The sequence below is a fragment of the Gorilla gorilla genome, chromosome 6 (assembly GCF_029281585.2).
Source record: "Gorilla gorilla gorilla isolate KB3781 chromosome 6, NHGRI_mGorGor1-v2.1_pri, whole genome shotgun sequence".
Lineage (NCBI taxonomy): Eukaryota > Metazoa > Chordata > Mammalia > Primates > Hominidae > Gorilla > Gorilla gorilla.
Genome location: NC_073230.2, coordinates 132,193,053 through 132,211,528, shown reverse-complemented (window position 1 = coordinate 132,211,528; position 18,476 = coordinate 132,193,053). Strand labels below are relative to the sequence as shown.

At 35.4% G+C, this 18,476-nt stretch overlaps 1 protein-coding gene across 2 annotated transcripts in view; it reads left to right on the top strand.

Annotated features, from left to right (window-relative positions):
• The window catches only part of SLC13A1 (solute carrier family 13 member 1), an 86,020-nt gene that overhangs the window by 10,154 nt on the left and 57,390 nt on the right, over positions 1–18,476 (top strand). For both annotated transcript variants that reach the window (XM_019030331.3, XM_004046131.4), the window contains exons 2-3: positions 8,411–8,539; positions 17,628–17,764. In XM_019030331.3, coding sequence (XP_018885876.1) covers positions 8,411–8,539; positions 17,628–17,764 — 266 coding nt within the window. The remainder of the gene's footprint in view (positions 1–8,410; positions 8,540–17,627; positions 17,765–18,476) is intronic.

The following is an 18,476-nucleotide window of genomic DNA, read 5'->3' as shown; positions in this document are numbered from 1 at the left end:
AAAGCTTCCAAATAGAGAAGAAAAAGAATCTCCAAAAGGATTGTAATTAGATAAATTTTTCATTTCAATAATAATGAAAACATCTAATAAATATATAATAGACCTTTCTGGAGAAATCTACAAAACATTATAGAAGAAATTTAATAGACACCTAAAAGAATAGAGAAGTTCATAGATAGAAATACTTAAAGCTGTATCTTACTTCATAGATTCTGTGTAATTTGAATGAAAATCTGAACAAAATTTTTACAACTTGAGACAGTAATTTTAAAATTCAAAAGAAAGAATGAAAATCTAACACTATTAAGGCAATTTGAAAAACATATAAGATGAAGGAGTTGTCATACAGATTGTAAAGCTTATTGAAAGGTTAGAAATGTTAAAAGAGCATAATTCTGTAAGAACTTATTTTTAGAAGGCAGCAGTGGGAGAGGGAGAGGACAAAATAAAGAGACCAGAAGCTTATGTGTCTGCATTTGAGAACTTCAGCGTAGAAAATATGTGGCAACATGAATTACTAGGCAAAAATGAGCTCATTCAATTTAAAAAGCATGGCACTTTGGCTATTCATTTTGAGAAAAAAAAGTGTTAGATTCCTATACAAAAATATTAAAGCTCTACACTTGAAAAAATTTTAATCTTAGAAAAAATACGGAAATATATAATGTAGATAGATTTTCTTATAAAATATGGTAAAAACATGAGACAACAGAAAAGTGTTTAAAATCACTGCATTAAAATTAAAATCCTCTTGTCAATTAAAAATACAATAAAGCTAATTTCATAGACAAGCCAGAGACTAAGAAAAATGTTTACAAATACATAGTTTATAGAGAAATAATATTAAGAATATAAAAATAACTCCACAAATCCATGAGATAAAAGAAAAAATAACCCAACAGAAAAATGAAAAAGAACTATAAATATATAATTTACAGAAGAGAAACAATTATGTTCAGTAACTGTGAAAATACTCCACTGGTATTCAAGAACATGGAAATTAAATAAGAAGATTTTTTCATACCATCAGATTATCAAATGAATAAATTAATCCAATATACCAAGGATGGTGAAATGGAACTTCTGAACATTGTTGGTGTTAATATAAACTAGTATGACCATCTCAGATAGCTTCTTAGTCGATTTTCATACTGCTATAAAGAACTGCCCGAGACTGGGTAATTTATAAAGGAATGAAGTTTAATTGACTCAGCATGACTGGGAGGCCTCAAGAAACTTACAATAATGGTGGAAGGGGAAGTGAGGCAACTTCTTCACAAGGCAGCAGGAAGGAGAAGTGCCAAATTAAGGGGGAAGAGCCCCTTATAAAACCATCAGATCTCATGAGAACTCACTCCCTATTATGAGGACAGCATGGGGGAAACTGCGCCCATGATTCAATTACCTCCACCTGGTTTCTCCCTTGACACCTGGGTATCATGGAGATTACAATTCAAGATGAGATTCGGGTGGGGACAAAAAGCCTAACCATGTCAGATAGCAAATGGGCAATATCTAGTAAAGTTCCAATGGACTCCTTCCCGTTTGAAGTTCTGATGCTAATTTTCTCCACTAGCTAAGAAAATCTATTTTCCATAGACATGCATGTGGAGATAGGTACAAAGATGTCCATAGCCTTATAATAGTAAAATATTGGGGAAAAAATCCAAACAAACATCAGTAGAAAAACAGACAAATAAATGGTAAAATATTCATAAAAAGGAATACTACATCCATTAAAATGAAGTAGCAATAAATCTACATGTATCAACATGAATGTATTTGAAGTACATAAAATATTGAGTGAAAAAAGCAAGTTGCAAAGTGACATATAGAGTAAACCTTATTTAATTTTAAAACCACGTGTTATTAATGTATTAATGTCTGCATGTAGTATAATCACAAAAACATGAATGGAAAGGATACAAACCACATTCTAGACAGTAGCTAACTTTGGGAATGGTGGAGGAGAAGGAAATGAGGGAGTGGTCTTTAACATCAGTCTTTAACAGAATATGGAATGTTTTATTTGTTTAAAAATAATTTAAGCAAATGTGGCAAAGTGTCAACATTTGTTAAATATGATAAGGTGTACAAATATGTTTGTTGTATATTTTTACTATGTTCTAAATATTTTATAACTTTGAAAATGCTTCTAAAGAATACACTGCTAAAAAGCTTCTAATATATATATTTTTTAATGTAAGGGACCAGGAACTGCCCATACTATAATAACTTCATGTCTCTGGTAGTGTGAGGAAATCTTATAATAGGAAAGACGGAGCTGCTATGAATGAGCCAAAGAGGTGCAGTGTATACATACAGAGCAGGTATCCAGGGTTAAGCGACATGACATTTCCTATGATCTAATGGAATTTCACCTGGTTTCCACACAACTGCCTCTGTCTGGCTAGGTGTGAGTTGTTTGCTGAACTTCTTGATGTAACTTTTGGGAGTGGTAAGAAGTACAGAGATTTTTAAGTAGAAAAGTAGTATTTTTGAGGAAGTCCTCTGGACTTTTTTTTTCCCCTCTTTTCTCTTTCTTTATTTTGAGAAGGAATCATGATTTTTTTTAAAAAAATTGTAAGGTCAGTGGTAGTTATAACTGTGAATCTTTACAGTTATGTCCTTCATGATAAATAAACAAGATAAAAGTACACATTATTTTTGTTGCTATCATTCAGTTTAAGAATTCATAATACTAAAATACTTCAGAACAAAATGTGATTAAAACGTTTACTTGTTATGGTTGCAGAGTAAGTTGTAATAACGATATCAGATGTATCAGCAACTTCCAGCAGACTTGGGGGTAGGTTGTGGGGGAGGAAGGATTCACTCATACTCTTAATTGACAACTGGTCTTCTTTTATTTCTGTTTTACCATTGTTCTCTTGAGGAGGTAGTAGTAGTAGTGATTGTGTGTAATGGTGGTAAACAATTTGTGGTGGTTTTGTTTCTTAGGAGTAGGAGGTCTGTTAAGGTGAAGAAAAAGAGGAAAGAGACAAATTTGGAAGAAATTTACAGGAGGCAAAGATAATATAGCTTGAAACAATTGGTCACTCTATGAGTTTCTAGTGACAAAATGAAGCTACTTTATGTTCTACCTCAAAGCCAGTCCTAAAATCAAATATCTAGGATCTCTTTTTAGTTGCAACACAGTTCCACAACTTCTGAATAGTTTTCTTCTTCATCAGAAGAACTTGTCCACCAAAAGTTACTCACCCTCATATTCTTTGTGTGCATGTGTGAATAGATGTGAATAACACAAAAGAAGAAAACGGTTGTTTTTTTTCTATCTCTTATACTTTTCTTCTTCTTAGCAAGATTATTCACAGATCTTTGATTTTAAAGTAAAAAATAACCCTATATACTTTAATAGGATAGTTTTAAAAGAAAATACTTGGTGTTGTGTTTGAATTAAACTTCTGCTATTTAATGCCTAAGGACTTTGAAGGGAAAGAATGCTTTCCTGCATTCTTTCACATCCCCAAGCATGACCAAGAAAAATTACACAATAGAGAAAAGGAATTAGAGGAAGGAAGCATTCCTGGGATAAACCCATCAATAGGATGCTTGTTTAATTTATCAGCCAAAGAGGGACACTTTTGAAAATGAAAGGAAATACTAATGAGAAAGGAAATTTTACAATAACACTGTCCTGAGAAAACTGGGGCAGATGGGTATCCTACCCATTAAAGAGCTCTCAAATGATCCTAAAATTTGTATTGAAACAAAAGACCCCAAATAGTTAGAGCAATCTTGAACAAAAAGAACAAAGCTGGGGGGCATCACACTACCTGATTTCAAAATATACTACAAAGCTATAGGAACCAAAACAGCATGGCAGTGGCATAAAAACAGACATGTGGACAAATTAAACCATAGACAAGCCAGAAATAAATCTCTATATTTACAGCCAACTGATTTTCAGCAAAGGTGCCAAGAACACACAATGGGAAAAGGAGAATCTCTTCAATAAATGGTGTTAGTGAAACTAAATATCCACATGCAGAAGAATGAAATCAGACCCATATATCTCACTATATGCAAAAATCAACTCAAAATGAATTAATTAATTAAATGTAAGACCAAAAACTATGAAACTACTAGAATACAAAACAGGGGAATAGCTCCATGACATTGACCTAGACAATGATTTTTTTGGATATGACCTCAAAAGCACAGCAACAAAAGCAAAAATAGACAAATGGGATTACATTATACTAATAAAACTTCTTCACTGCAAACAAAATCAAGAGTGAAAAGACAACCTATAGAATAGGATAAAATATTTGCAAACTATTCATCCGATAAGAGATTAATATCAAAAATACATAAGGAATTCAAACAACTCAATAGCAAGAAAGCAAATAACCCAACTGAAAAATAAGCAAAAGAATTTGAATAGACTTTTCAAAAGAAGGCATACATATGGCAAACAGGTACATGAAAAAATGCTCGACATCACTCTTCTGGGAAATACAAACTAAAACCACAGTGAGATATTATCTCACCCTTGTTAGAATGGCTATTATAACAAGTGTTGGCCAGGATGTGAACACTGTTTGCAGAAATGTAACTTAGTACAGCCATTATGAAAAATAACACAGCATTCCCTCAAAAAATTAAAAATTGAACTACTGTATGATCCAGCAATGTCATTAATGGATACATACCCAAAGGAAATGAAATCAGTATGTTGAGGAGATATCTGCACTCCCATGTTTATTGTTGCACTAGTCACAATAGCCAAGATATGGAATCAACCTAAGTGTTCATCAACAGATGAATGGATAAAGAAAATATGGTATGCATACACACAAACACACTCACACATGCACATGCACACAAACACACACATGGAGACAGAGAGAGAGAGAGAGAGAGAGAATGAAATACTGTTCAGCCATAAAATGAAGAAAATCCTGTCATTTGTTACAAACATGTATGAACCTGAAGGATATATGTTAAATGAAATAAGCCAGGGACAGGAAGACAAATAGCATGTGATGTCAGTCATGTGGAATCTAAAAAAGTTGATCTCATAGAAGTGGAGAGTGAACTTGTGGTTTCCAGGGTCTGGGGAGATCAGGTGTCAGGGTTAAGGAGATGTTAGTCAAAAGATAGAAGGAATAAGCTTGAGAGATTTATTGTACAACATGGTGACTGTAGTTAATAATATTTTGTACTCTTGAAAAATGCTATAAAGAGTGGATATAAAGTGTTCTCAGCACAAAGATAATAATGATGTGAGGTAATGCACATATTAGTTAGCTAGACTTAGTCATTCCACTATGCATAGATACTTCAAAGCATCATGTTGTACATGATAAATACAGTACATACAATTTTACATGTCAATTAAAAAAATAAGGATTAAAAAAAAGAGCATTCAGAGGGGAATAACTCTGTCTTCCTCCTTTTCCAGACCTTTGGTTTTCTTCAGATGTGAAAAAAGGGGGCAATTTTCACAAATTCTGGGAAGGCAGCTATCAAAGACAATGCAGATATGGTGCTTTAGCTAGCTGCAATTATAATCCACTGGGACTCCTAGGAAAAAATACAAAATGCACATATGTGTTCAGGGTAAACTCCATGATGAGACATAAATTTGAACTGCAAATCAAAAGGTAGACGAGTTTTACAAATGGGTTATGAATCCAGGGATTCAGCTTAGGCAAAAGGAAACTACTTGGAAGCAAGTGTATGGAACCAGATTTAAAGATGAAAGGGAAGGTCTGGAAAAGGATGTAGCCCAGTGCTTCTCGAACTTTAACCTAGATAAGAATCACCTTGTGAGCCTGAAAATGATGATTGATTCAGTGTGTCTGGGGAAGGGCTTGATGTCCTACATTTCTCACAAGTGACCAGATTATGCTGACGCTGCTGGTTCATAGACCAGGCAGAGGGGCAGAGAGGGGAGAAGTCCAAATGCACAATCTAAGTGTTGATTCTTGAATGACAAAGCAATATTTGTAAGTCGGAGCAAATAGGCAACCTTTTTCCTACCAGATATTTTACTAAAATGCTGACAAAAGCTGAGGAGGTAAGAGAATGAGTGAAGTAATGTAGTAGTACTATATAGAACTGAAAAAATACAAGTCAATCTCTAAAGGTGACCCTGGAGAACTGTTGCCATGGAAGAAAATCATCCCGATGTTACCAAATATCTCAGTTTGTTAAGAGAAGGCAGGAATTCAGACTCTATTTTTTAACATTAAATCTGCTGATTTGTAAATCCTGACTCAAATTAAGCATATAGACTTATAACACTGTGAATCAAATATATAGAATTGCCTTGCTAGACTTGGCCATCAGCTTGCGACTGCTTCATCCAAATGATCAAACACGGTCAAAGGGTCTAGAATGTGAGCTCAGACAGGTAGAAACTAGCACACAAAGGATCTGGGGGCTTGTTGGTATACCAACTGGCTGAATACTATGAATTAGAGTTCAGAGAAAGGGATGCATTATGAGGAGCAAGGATCAGAACTCAAATATCAAGGAAGTGTGTAAAGAAGATTCTTTGGATATAGAAAATTGATGTCAGGAGGTGTTGTGATAAGACATTATAGTCAAAGTGAAGGTGGGTTTGAATGCAAAATGAGTATTCTTCAATTATTTTCAATAAACAACTAAAAGTCACTGACTTTTGGTTGATTTCAGTCAGGGCTGAGCCACTTAAAATATGGAAGTATTCTGGGCCAGGTAATAATGTGATTATTGAAATTTTGCTTTTTATTCTGTCACCAAAGTTGTGCCACCTTAGTGGACTATGACTCTCCACCCAAAGGCCCATGTTGACATGGATGTTCAACACTTAAGGCAGGGGGTGTATATGGTGAACAGAACCAGCTAGCACCATGTATTCTATTTATTTTTTGATGTTTTAGCAGACCCTCATAGATTGGTGCTCCAGATAGTTGTCAGGGTGGCTAGACCTGTATCCGGCTTTCTGTAAGGGAATGCCAAATACAAAATGGATTCTTGGAAAGTGACCTGATATTGGAATAGTCTTGCCTGCAGTGGAGGAAGTGGGTGGAGGGGCAGATTTGAGAGATATAATGACTGGGGAATAAATAGGATCAAGATAGTGGCTAGTTGTAACTAGAGAGCAAGATTAAAAGTGGTCCATTTTATCTCTGCAACCTAGGTTCTTACAAGTATGATGGAAAACATAAAGTCGTAAGAGGAACTTTCAGGCTATCCATGTGTTCTCATTAAGAGAAAATGCACAACCTTTCTTCCATGCTGGCATTTTAATTTAAGCTAGTATACACAATTCTCTCCAGAGCTGTTCAGGAAGATCCATTCAAGGCTCAGCTTTGTTTTGTTGTTTTATTGTTTATCAAGATGGTAGAAGCAGACTCTGTATGAAACTGTCAACATCAAAACACTTTCATTCTTTCTCCTTTAAATAGATAACACAATAAAGGTACTGCCTAATCCTGGCTTATTAAGGATATCTTAGAAATGCACTGGAAGTGTAGGGATGCTGGTCAAGTAAATCCCAAGCCCCAAGGACTCACCCTGAGGCAGGCGAATCAGACAGCAGTAGTGCCAGACAAAAATAAAAGCTTAATAACTTCATTCAACCTAAACAGCAGTTTTTGTAAATTTTTCAAATGCAACTCAGAATTTGCAGAGAGTAAGCACTGTGAGAGCAAAATAGCACCATTTGATAGCTGCTAACCTTTACTAAAGACTTAGAACGTTCCAGGTGATTTCATACCAAAGTTATCTATATAAGTTAAATATAATGATAAATTTTGACCATCTCTTAACAATGCCCTAAAACATGAACCTATAGTTTTATACTAAGCAAGGCAACAGGTTCTATTAAGAGTAGCATTCAGGCTCTTCCATGCCACACAACTTGTCATGTCTTTTCTCTGAGACACAGTACGGCAAAGGTTTCTCCTAGGTTGGTTTTCCCCTTATAGTTAGAAGGAGAGGAAGGCAGGAGTGCTCGGGTCCCACTCAACCAGGCACCAAGGAATGCAGTTAAAACGCAGGTATCCTGCCCCCAGGGGAAAGGCTGTAACTTGGCTATTTCTGTACTCTGGAAGTATGGGGGAGTGCATTTTATAGGCCAAAGGAAAGTGAGTAGAAACATCTATATACACTAATATGAGCAAGAAAATGGACTAGATTATCTATTTTGAGGGAAATGTGAAATAAATGTAATGAATGGGGATTTTTTTCTCCCTTTAGTTTTTTATGTTTATTAAATTTTGCTTCTTAGAACTTCTAAGAAATGAGTATTTGAGGGCAACTCAAAGATGCAGAGGTCTTCAGATCTTCTTACGTTCTCTGTGACATGGCTCTATTAAGCAAACATGTTTGTGTTTGAATGTTGACTTCTCCAGCCTCATAATATCACCTTTTGCTTTGCATTTGTTCTTACCAGGAAGCAGAATGTGCCTACACACTCTTTGTGGTCGCCACATTTTGGCTCACAGAAGCATTGCCTCTGTCGGTAACAGCTTTGCTACCTAGTTTAATGTTACCCATGTTTGGGATCATGCCTTCTAAGAAGGTAAGTCCTCTTGCCAATGTCATAAGTTGATTTCCTGTTTTGTATTGAGATTTCCATTGAGAAAAGTTATTTTTAAAGGGAGCAATCATCTCGTTGGTAAGGTTCCACATAAGTCCCCCAAACTTCCAACTGTTTCTCCTCTCTGGCATTCTGCATGTGTGTCCACCTTCAAAGAACAAACACAAGCTGCAGCTTCTTGAGTCATGCATGTCAGTGGGAGAAATGTATGTCCCCTCTTCTCTCACTGACATCTATGCCTAGTGCCTCCCTCTCAAAAACAGGGAAATTTGTTGACATCCTCCATAAGCTTTTTATATTCAGCAGAATTCAGCCTCACGGTGTTGGAAAAACAATTTTGTTTTTAATGAAGAAAAAGTTTCCCTGTTTTCATTTCCAGAAACCTGCCATTTCAAAAGATAAAGCCAAACTAATGTTCATGTATAGCTCCATTTTGTTCTTGCTGAGAGGAGTTTATTCATGCTAAGAGGTGTTTATTTGTTCTATACAATCTAAGAGTACCCATCTGAAGAAAGTGGATTTGGTTTCCCAAACACATTGAAACCAGTCTCCAGCCACCCAGTGAACAACTATCTAAACCACAGCTGAAACAATCTCAAGAAAGATGTTAAGTTCGAGATGCCAGTCAGTGCAATTTATCACCTTTGGACTTCTATCTTCTGCCTGGGTCTAACATTGCTCTCTTGAGGCTTACCTGTCTGTCATTTTCTTTTTAACTAACCCTTGATTACATTTCTTCCTGTGAAAGGAACGGTTCCCTTCTTTATTTTCACGTCCTTCTTCCTGATTTTGGAGCCCCAGTCGATCTTTTTGCACTTCTTATCGTCTCTGATCCTCTTTTCCTAATGGGTTTTCCCCTCCCACCTAACTTCGAGTCTTTTCTTTCTAATGGCCATTGATTTGGAAGAGTGGCCAGGGCTGTACTTCAGTTCCTCTTGCCTCCAGGACGACATTCTGCTGCCCCATGGAATCTCAGAGCTGTAATCTATTAAGCTTCTTAAATGCTTAAACATGCTATATGGCTTTCAATATCGGGAATAAAAAAAGAAGGGGTTGATCAGTTGTTAAAAATAGGGTGTCAAATTTTTAACCCTTGTCCCATGGGCTTGGATGGTTCTGTGTCCAGAGATAGGTATGTTTAACAGTTATACCTTTGTCTGTTATGGTTTAATAACAATAAAACTGACTAAATTGACTGTTAAAAAGAGGCTGAAGTAGAAGTGAGATTCACTGGACTCATGGGGCATTTCTGTAGCAAGCTGTTATGGGAAGGGACATAGAAACATTAGAGGGAAGCAGGAGGGAAGGGTGCCTGGGAAGGGCTGGCTTTGTAGGAGCTGCCAAGGATATATACATCTGCCTCTCTGTGGTGTGTAAGGGCCTGACTAAAGGCAGCAAAATTGTAGGTGCCAATGGCAGTTTTGCATCACTCTGACTGCAGACACCTGCCCAACAGTCCTTTATCCCCAGACTAATTTAACAGTCATAGAATCTTAGACTTGAAAGGGAATTCTTCTTGGTCACTTCTCACCTAGAACAGGGATCCCATCCAATATCTCCAATATCTCTTACGGATGAAATCATTCAGAAGGTGTTTAAAAGCTTTCAGGGTTATGGGCCTCTAATATCCCTTTCAAGGAGATACATATTATTTTTGAATAATTTTAACTCATAAGTAACTCAGCTTTATTGAGCCCACATCTGAAACTCAGTCACTGACTCATAAAACTTATTTCTAACATGTAGAATTTCATAAATAAACCTTAGTTTTTTTCATGAAAATGTTGCTTGAATTTGAAAACTAATATCATTTCCTCCTTATTTCTTCCCACCTTGAGCCTTAGTGGTTTCCAGACCTCAACTCCCATCCTCAAATCTGCCATTTCCAACTCCATCACCACCACCATCTTCTTTTTCTTCCTGAAACTAACTCTAGTTTGTCAATGAGACTTAAGAATTAAATGAGTTAATAAATGTAAATTTCATTACATAGTAAGTACTCCATATATGTTAGCCAATGTTATTATTTATACATTCACAAAAGTGAATAGATCATTCTAGAAACATTCTGAGTGTTGCAAAGGTGAATGAGCCTATCGTCTTCCCTATGGCATTTCAGCCTAAGTTTGTTTTAAACTTTATGTGATTCTCTTCACCTTGTAAGTTTAACTGGAACTTGCAGCAAATCATAGTCCTTAGAACTTTTAGTGGAGAAAACTGTTCTCAGACTTGTGATCCTTTTTGCCGACAGGGTAACTTACCTTTTACTAATAAGTTAGCTGACCAAAGCTACAATCTATTATGAATGAGCTAGAGATTTAGTCATAAGACCTGAGCTTAAAATTTGATATTTATCACTGATTATGATCATGTCCTTTAATAATTCTTATCATCTGTAAGTGGGATGTGATAATGCTACACAACCCATTGTTGTCATGATCAAATTAAATAATGTAGGTTAAACAATGATACAAACTAAGTATCAAGCATTCTTATTAGGTTTAATATTCCCAGTTAAAATTTGTTTTGAGAGTTTTAAACTATAATTCCTGCCCACTGCAGCATCTTTGAATCTCAGATCTGTCACTGAGTAGGATACCATGTCATTAATGCCCTTATCTAAGTTTAGAGCCCTAAACACCTCTCTCTTTGGCCATCACAGTTATAACTTTACCTATTTATTAAGCCAATCCTAAATACTGGTATTTTGCTGAGCCCATTACTGTATTTGAAGAATATCAACAAATATTAAACTTTTCTCATATTTGTTGAACTAAACCAGAAATCTAAAGTATTTAGAGTATGTTCAATTTGATATTTCAAAACAAGCATTAATATTATTATCATCGAAAATATTTAAATATAAATTTTACATATATGAATGTGAAAATACACATGTATGGAGATATATATATATATATATATAGAGAGAGAGAGAGAGAGAGAAAGAGAGAGATATAGGTGTTATGGTATGTGTTTACTCAGTTATTCAACAGATATTCATATGGTAGTACCCTGCCAGGGATTTAGGAACATATCAATGAATAAAAACAGGCAAAATATTTCCTGTCTTTCTAGAGGAAAGGAGGCAATGGACACTATATCTGATAAATAGAAATATTATACAGTATAGTGAGCTAGAAAGGTAATTTTGTGCTATGGAAAAGATGCAACAGGATGATGGGGATCAGAGAGAATGGTAGTTTTAAATAAGGTGGTCAGGTTAGACCTCCTTGAGATAGTGATACCTGAAGAAAGACTTACAGGAAATGAAGGAGTTAGCCATTTGAATATTTGGAGCATGACTATTGCAGAAGAGGTAACAACCAGTGCAAAGACCTCATTGCAGGTATATCTGCAGTGTAATTGGAAGAGAGTAACTAAAAAGGAGAATGATAGATTAGGTCAGGTACGTAATGTAATGAGGCAATGGACCAAGTAGGGTCAAAGTAGGCCATTGCAAGATTTTAACATTGAATAAAATGGGATCTTTTGAAGAGTTTTGAGCACAAAAGTTAAATGATCAACCTAAGTTTGATTTTAAAAAGGATAATTTGGGCTGCTGTGTTGAGAAACAAGACAGAAAGAAAGAGACAGGTAGTAGGTTACTGCAGTAGGTGAGAGACCATGGTAATTCAGACCAGGGGCAGTAGTAGAGATATTGAATGTATTGCTGATAAAATTTGAAGGTAAAATCAGCAAACTTTCCTGATTGATTAGATATGGCATATGGTTGGAAGAAAATTGTCAAAGATGCCTCACAGCTTATCTGCTAATTGGGAAAATGGAGTTGCTATCAATTGAAATGGGAGGAAGATGGGAAGTGCAGGCTTACTCTAGGAAAGGGGCTGACACTTAAGAGTTCAGTGCTGGACAGAAAAGTTTGAAATACCTATTAGACATCTAAGTGAAGATGCTGAGTAGGCAGTTGAATACAAAAGCGTCCAGAGTTCATGAAAGAGAGCTAATCTGCAGATATAAATCTGAGATTCATCAAAATATAGATGGTATTTAAAGCCCTAAGACTTGATGAGATCATTCAGGGAGTGAATGAAGATAGAAAAGCAAAGAGGACAAAGAACTGACCTCTGCATAGCTATAACAGTAAGAGGCAAATGAGAAGCGAAAGCACTAGCCAAAGAGACTAAGAAGAAAAGGTTATTGAGGTAGGAGGAGAACCAGGAGGGTGTGGGATCTTGGAATCCAAGTGAAGCAAATGTTTTGAAGATGAGGCAATGATTATGTGTGTCAAATCTGCTGATAAGTCAGTTAATGTGAAAAGTAGATATTGACTATTGGATTTAGCTAAACAACCTAATAACTAACAAAGCACCTTTTAAACAATATTATCTCATTTAATTTGCAAGGTTGGTGTGAGGTAATATTTAATTTTTACAACTATTTATTGATTTGTAGAAAGGTTGCTGAACTGGTAAATTACATAACTAAGAGAGAACTCAGGTGCTCTGATTGCAAAAGCCCATGCTTTTTGATGAAATCCTGTTTTGAGACAGAAATATAACTATGTTGATCTTGCAAATAGATATCAAATTTTATTAGAAATTTTATCTGACATATCAATTTTGCCTTGAGAATAGTTATATTTATCAGTGTAATTTACAAACCAACAGCACCTTCTTCTATTACCTCCTGGACAAGTAGGCCATAAACAAACACATCTGCCTGAGGCTAATGTTTCTTCTCAAATATTCTGACTGATGAAAACCATAGAATAGGTACTACAATGAAAACAGAGAATGTGAAGTTTTTTTCTTAAGTTTAACAACTAATTTTATTTGGACTGCAGGCTATAGTTTGTTTGCATGGTCTATTGAGAAAACTGGCAAACTGTGGGCCTGAAGGCCAAATCAGCCTGCTGCCTAATTTTTAAAATAAACTTTTTAGTAGGACAAATCCATAGTCATTCATTGACATATTGCCTTTGGCTATTTTGTGCCATGACAGAGTTGAATAATTACAATGAAGACCATATGGCCAAAAAAGTCTAGAATATTTACTGCTTGGCCCTCTACAATATGCTAACTCCTCATATAACCCAAATCAGTAACAGCAAGAATGTCTCATAGTCCTGGACTTCTTTCTGTGTCTAATCACTTACTAATAATGGCTTGCTTCTAAGTGTTTATTTGTATTTTTAAGTAATTCTGCATTTATTCTTTCACTTAATTCTCAGAGTATTGGTAAAACAGGGTATCTTAGCCCATTCAGATTACTACAACAAAATACATTAAGCTGGGTAAATAAACAACAGATATTTATTGCTCACAGTTCTGGAGGCTGTGAAGTCCAAGATCAAGGCACTGGCAGATTGAGTGTATGGTAAGGGCTTGCTCTCTGCTCCATAGATGGCATCTTGCTGCTGCATCCTCACATGATGGAAGGGGCAAGGGAGCTCTCTCAGGCCCCTTTTATAAAAGTACTAATTCCATTCAAGAGGTTGGAGTGAACATATTTCGTTCCTTTTAGGTGCCAACATATGAATTTGGGTGGGGGACACCAACGTTTAGACCACAGCAGTCAATAGGGCTTATTTCCATGAGCCAAACTGCAAAAGAGATAAGGGAAAATGAAAACTTAAATCTTTATTCATTTTTCAATAATAAACTCAAGGATCAGCTCCTGTAAGAAGACTTTCCCAATCCCTCTAGGAAAAAAAATTATCACCCCACTTACTTTTAAAATCTCAATTATATTTTGGAGAGGTATCATTCAAGCATCTATAATACTTTATTGCACTTTTTGTTAACTTGTTTTTTCTCATCTAATAGCTTGTAAGCTCTTTAAGTCTAGGGACTTATTAAATTTAACATCCATTGAGTGCCAGTTTGTGCCAGGCATGTGCTAAGTCCATAAATACAATGATCAATAAGATACATCTTGCCTTCAAGATAAATCTAGTGTAATAAAGGGGATAAATAAGTGAAGAAATTATCAATATATAAATTAAGATGTACTATAAAAAGGGAGATATTATCTAATCCAGTTTAGGGTCCTAGGGAAGATATCTTAGAAGAACTGACATCTTCCATGAAGGAAGACTAGAAGTATCCAAGACAAGGAGAGAGGGTCATTCCAGGTTAAACTGCAAGCAAGTGTTAAAGCAGTTCTGTGTTTGGGGAACTAAATACATAGGAAGAAGAAGGGTGGAGTGGCAAAAAACTAAATTGGAGAAGTGAAATGGGACCAGATGATGAAGGGTCTTTTATGACATGTTGAAAATATTGGATTTGGTCTTTAAAACTATGGGAAGGTCTTAAAAACTATACTGAAGAAGTATAAGAAGGACAATTATGTGATCAGATTTACACTGTAGAAAAGGGGCTATGACAATGGTATGGAGTGGATCAGAAAAAGATCAATCATACAGTAGCCAAGTGAGAAATAGTGAGGAACTTAATCAAGGTAGTCATGTGTAAACAGAGAAAAAGGGACAAATTTTAAAGATATGAAGGACCTAGGAATAATAGGACTTATGTTGGAAGTGAAAAAGGAATCATGGCTGACCTTTAGGTCTCTGTCTTGGGCAACTGAGTAGACAGATGTTTACATTAACTACAAAGGGAGAATGTGTTTGAAGGATGGGGAGTGAGAAGATGAGAAGTGTCATTGTGGATATGTTGAATTGTAGGTGTTTGTGGGAAATTCAAATGGAAATGAACAGTTGGACAGACATATCAGTCTGAAACTCAGAAGACTTATCTGTGTGGAAATAAATATCTTGGTGTAGTCTACATTCATTTAACAAATGTTCATTGAGTGCCCCCATGTATGTGCCAGGCATTATTTTAGTCCCATAAAGTTGAATCTTTCAAATTCAGTCATTGGATGGATAAAACAAGAAGACTATAAAGACTATGGACAGAACCCTGTGGAATACCAGCATTTTGGAGGACTGAGATAACTGGATTTTCAAAGTTAGAAAAAAAAAAAAATTCACAGGCAGGTATAGAACCAGGGAGAAAAAAAAACAAAAAACAAAAACAGCTTCCCGACTCTGGAAGCACTGGTAAATTAATATACTGAAATACTTATACCTAGAGTAAGAGTTGAAAGAGTTGGGAGACTAGGAAGTAGAGGACAGAATGTAGAAAATTGGGATATAAGAGCTCAGAGACCATAGCTTATTCATTGACCCTCTCTCCCTCATTCTTTCAATTCTATTTACCAAGCTCTCCTACTGTGTACCAGCACTATGCTAGGTGCAAAATATGTGATGGTTAGCAAAATAGAGTCCTGGTTTGGCTAGCAAAACAGATTCCTGGTCCTCATCAGAATGTATGGTATAATAGAGAAAACAATAAGCACGTAAACAAACAGTATTTACGTAATGTATATACTACGAAAAAACCAAACAGGGCTCTATGATACAGAAAAATAATAGGACCTATTTAGAAAGGCCTGATATTTGAGAATTGAAGAGGTGCAAAGAGGGAAAAATTTATCAAGCATTTATTAATGTATACTCTGCTCCTATAATATTTTTGGTGCATACAGATAATTTTTCAATGAGTAATAAATGAAACAGCAAGGAAATTGATATAATTATTTTCTATTATCCAATCACTACAAAATGTAAAGAGATAGATATAAACTTTGAAAGACATCATAAATGAACATTTTATAAAATATAAAAGTTGTCCACTTGCCTACTTTTAATTTCAAGGGTAACTATCAATTTTTGCTTTTTATTGAAACAAAGCCAAGCTTAGCAAGTTATGTTAAAAATGCAGATATAATTTAATATAGCAAAATTATCATAATAATTGATTTTCCTTTTTGTGGTTTTGTAACATTAGAATGGTTTTATTCCAACATTCCCATTCCTTCTATTAGCTATTGTTTGATTTTTTTAGAGGGGCATTTACTCTTATAATCCTCTTTCAGCGCAGCCTTGTGTTTCAGTTTAGCCAAGTGCTTCTTAATGTAAGTTCTCTTGAATACCACTCTCATGAAGTGCTCCACCTAAAAATTAAATAAAAATAAGTTTTTTATAATTAAGTAAATCTGAAAAATATGTAGTATATGATAACCCCCTCTTTAAAAATGACATTATACACTATTGTTTAAAGGTTTTTGCAAAGGCCTATAGGAGAGAAAGTTCTAGTATTTCAAAATTCTGTTTTGTCAACCTAATCAATTACACAACCCTTTTAAAAAAAAAGATTATGTGCCTAACGTATTTCAAAGTATTCTTTAAGAAATACTGCTGCAAATGGTTGCTTAAAGTTCTAGGTCCTTTACTAATCTCTGAATGGTGTTGACTGAAAATTGCTTAAAATATTAAGTCCCATTTGAGGGTATTTGTTTTATAATCTTTTTTATTATTATTTTTTAAGATGAAGTCTCACTCTGTCGCCCAGGCTAGAGTGCAATGGCACGATCTCGGCTCACTGCACCTCCGCCTCCTGGGTTCAAGCAATTCTTCTGTCTCAGCCTCCAGAGTAGCTGGGATTGCAGTCATGCACCATCACACCTGGCTAGTATTTTGTATTTTTAGTAGAGATAGGGTTTCACTATGTTGGCCAGGATGGCCTCGAACTCCTGACCTCAAGTGATCCACCTGCTTCGGCCTCCCAAAATGCTGGGATTACAGGTGTCAGCCACCATGCCTGGCCTTATAAAAAGTAATTTTGAAAGTAAAATCATTCAATATATAAAGGTGTGACTGCAGTTACAGCATAATGGGTCATGATGAAGACAGTAGTAAGTTGGAGCTTGATTGAAAACGTTCCCAAATCACAGTCATTGCCATTCCACTATAGATGCATAAACAAATTAGCCCCAATAGAAAAGCACTTACCTGATGTTACTCAGCTATTTAATAACCCTGAGTACTCTTTTTTCGGTATACTTTTCCTTAACACCATTTTTGAGTAAGAATATAGAACATGTCTAAATTTGTATTCAAACACATCTACATTTTTCTCAACAAAATGGAAAGATTATGCGGTTGAAGGTCAAAATTAAGAGCAGCATAATAATGTCTTTCTTGTGCAATGTTATTTTTCCCCACCAAAGTAAATAATCACGGGTTTAATTGTTATTTCAGGTGGCATCTGCTTATTTCAAGGATTTTCACTTACTGCTAATTGGAGTTATCTGTTTAGCAACATCCATAGAAAAATGGAATTTGCACAAGAGAATTGCTCTGAAAATGGTGATGATGGTTGGTGTAAATCCTGCATGGTAAGTACCGCATTTACTGCTTCCAGTTTACCTGCTGAACAGACCATTTTTGTGCAGAGCAAATAATCAAATAAGTAATTCATGCCCAGGAAATTCTTTGTATCACAGTCTGACTTATGACGTTTTTTCCTCTGCAAATATGAAAGTGATATAAAGTGTACTTGAGTTGTAGGAGGAAAAAAAACAACTTTCACTGCAGGTCTGATTACAGGGTGCTTGGAATACGTGCACACAACTTTCTCACCTTTTACGCATCATAGAAGTCAAAGCTGAGAGAAGCTTTGAACCTCAACAGACAAGATTGATAGACTTCAGAGTAGATTTTCCTCCGATCTTGTTTATTTGGCTGATTACACATTCAGAACTTGTTCAAGAGCATCCTTTATCATCAGGGAGGATGTTACAAACCAAAGACAAAGACATTACTGACAAAATACAAATGTGTGCAGAAAAATTCCAAGGTGAATATTTTTCTTTTTAAACCAACTGTTGCGAAGTGAAAAAATCAATTAAGACATTTCATCTACAGAGTATGAAATCACTCATTTGACTGATAAAATTAATTGGCTATTTTGGTTTTATTTCACTTCTTGCTAAGAACATGAATGTAAGCTAAAGAAAATTTTCAGTGTCATAATCATTTGCATAGTGGCATTTTGCGTTAAAGCCTTAGATGTTTCTTCCCTTCTCATCTTTCTTTGAAAATTAGAAT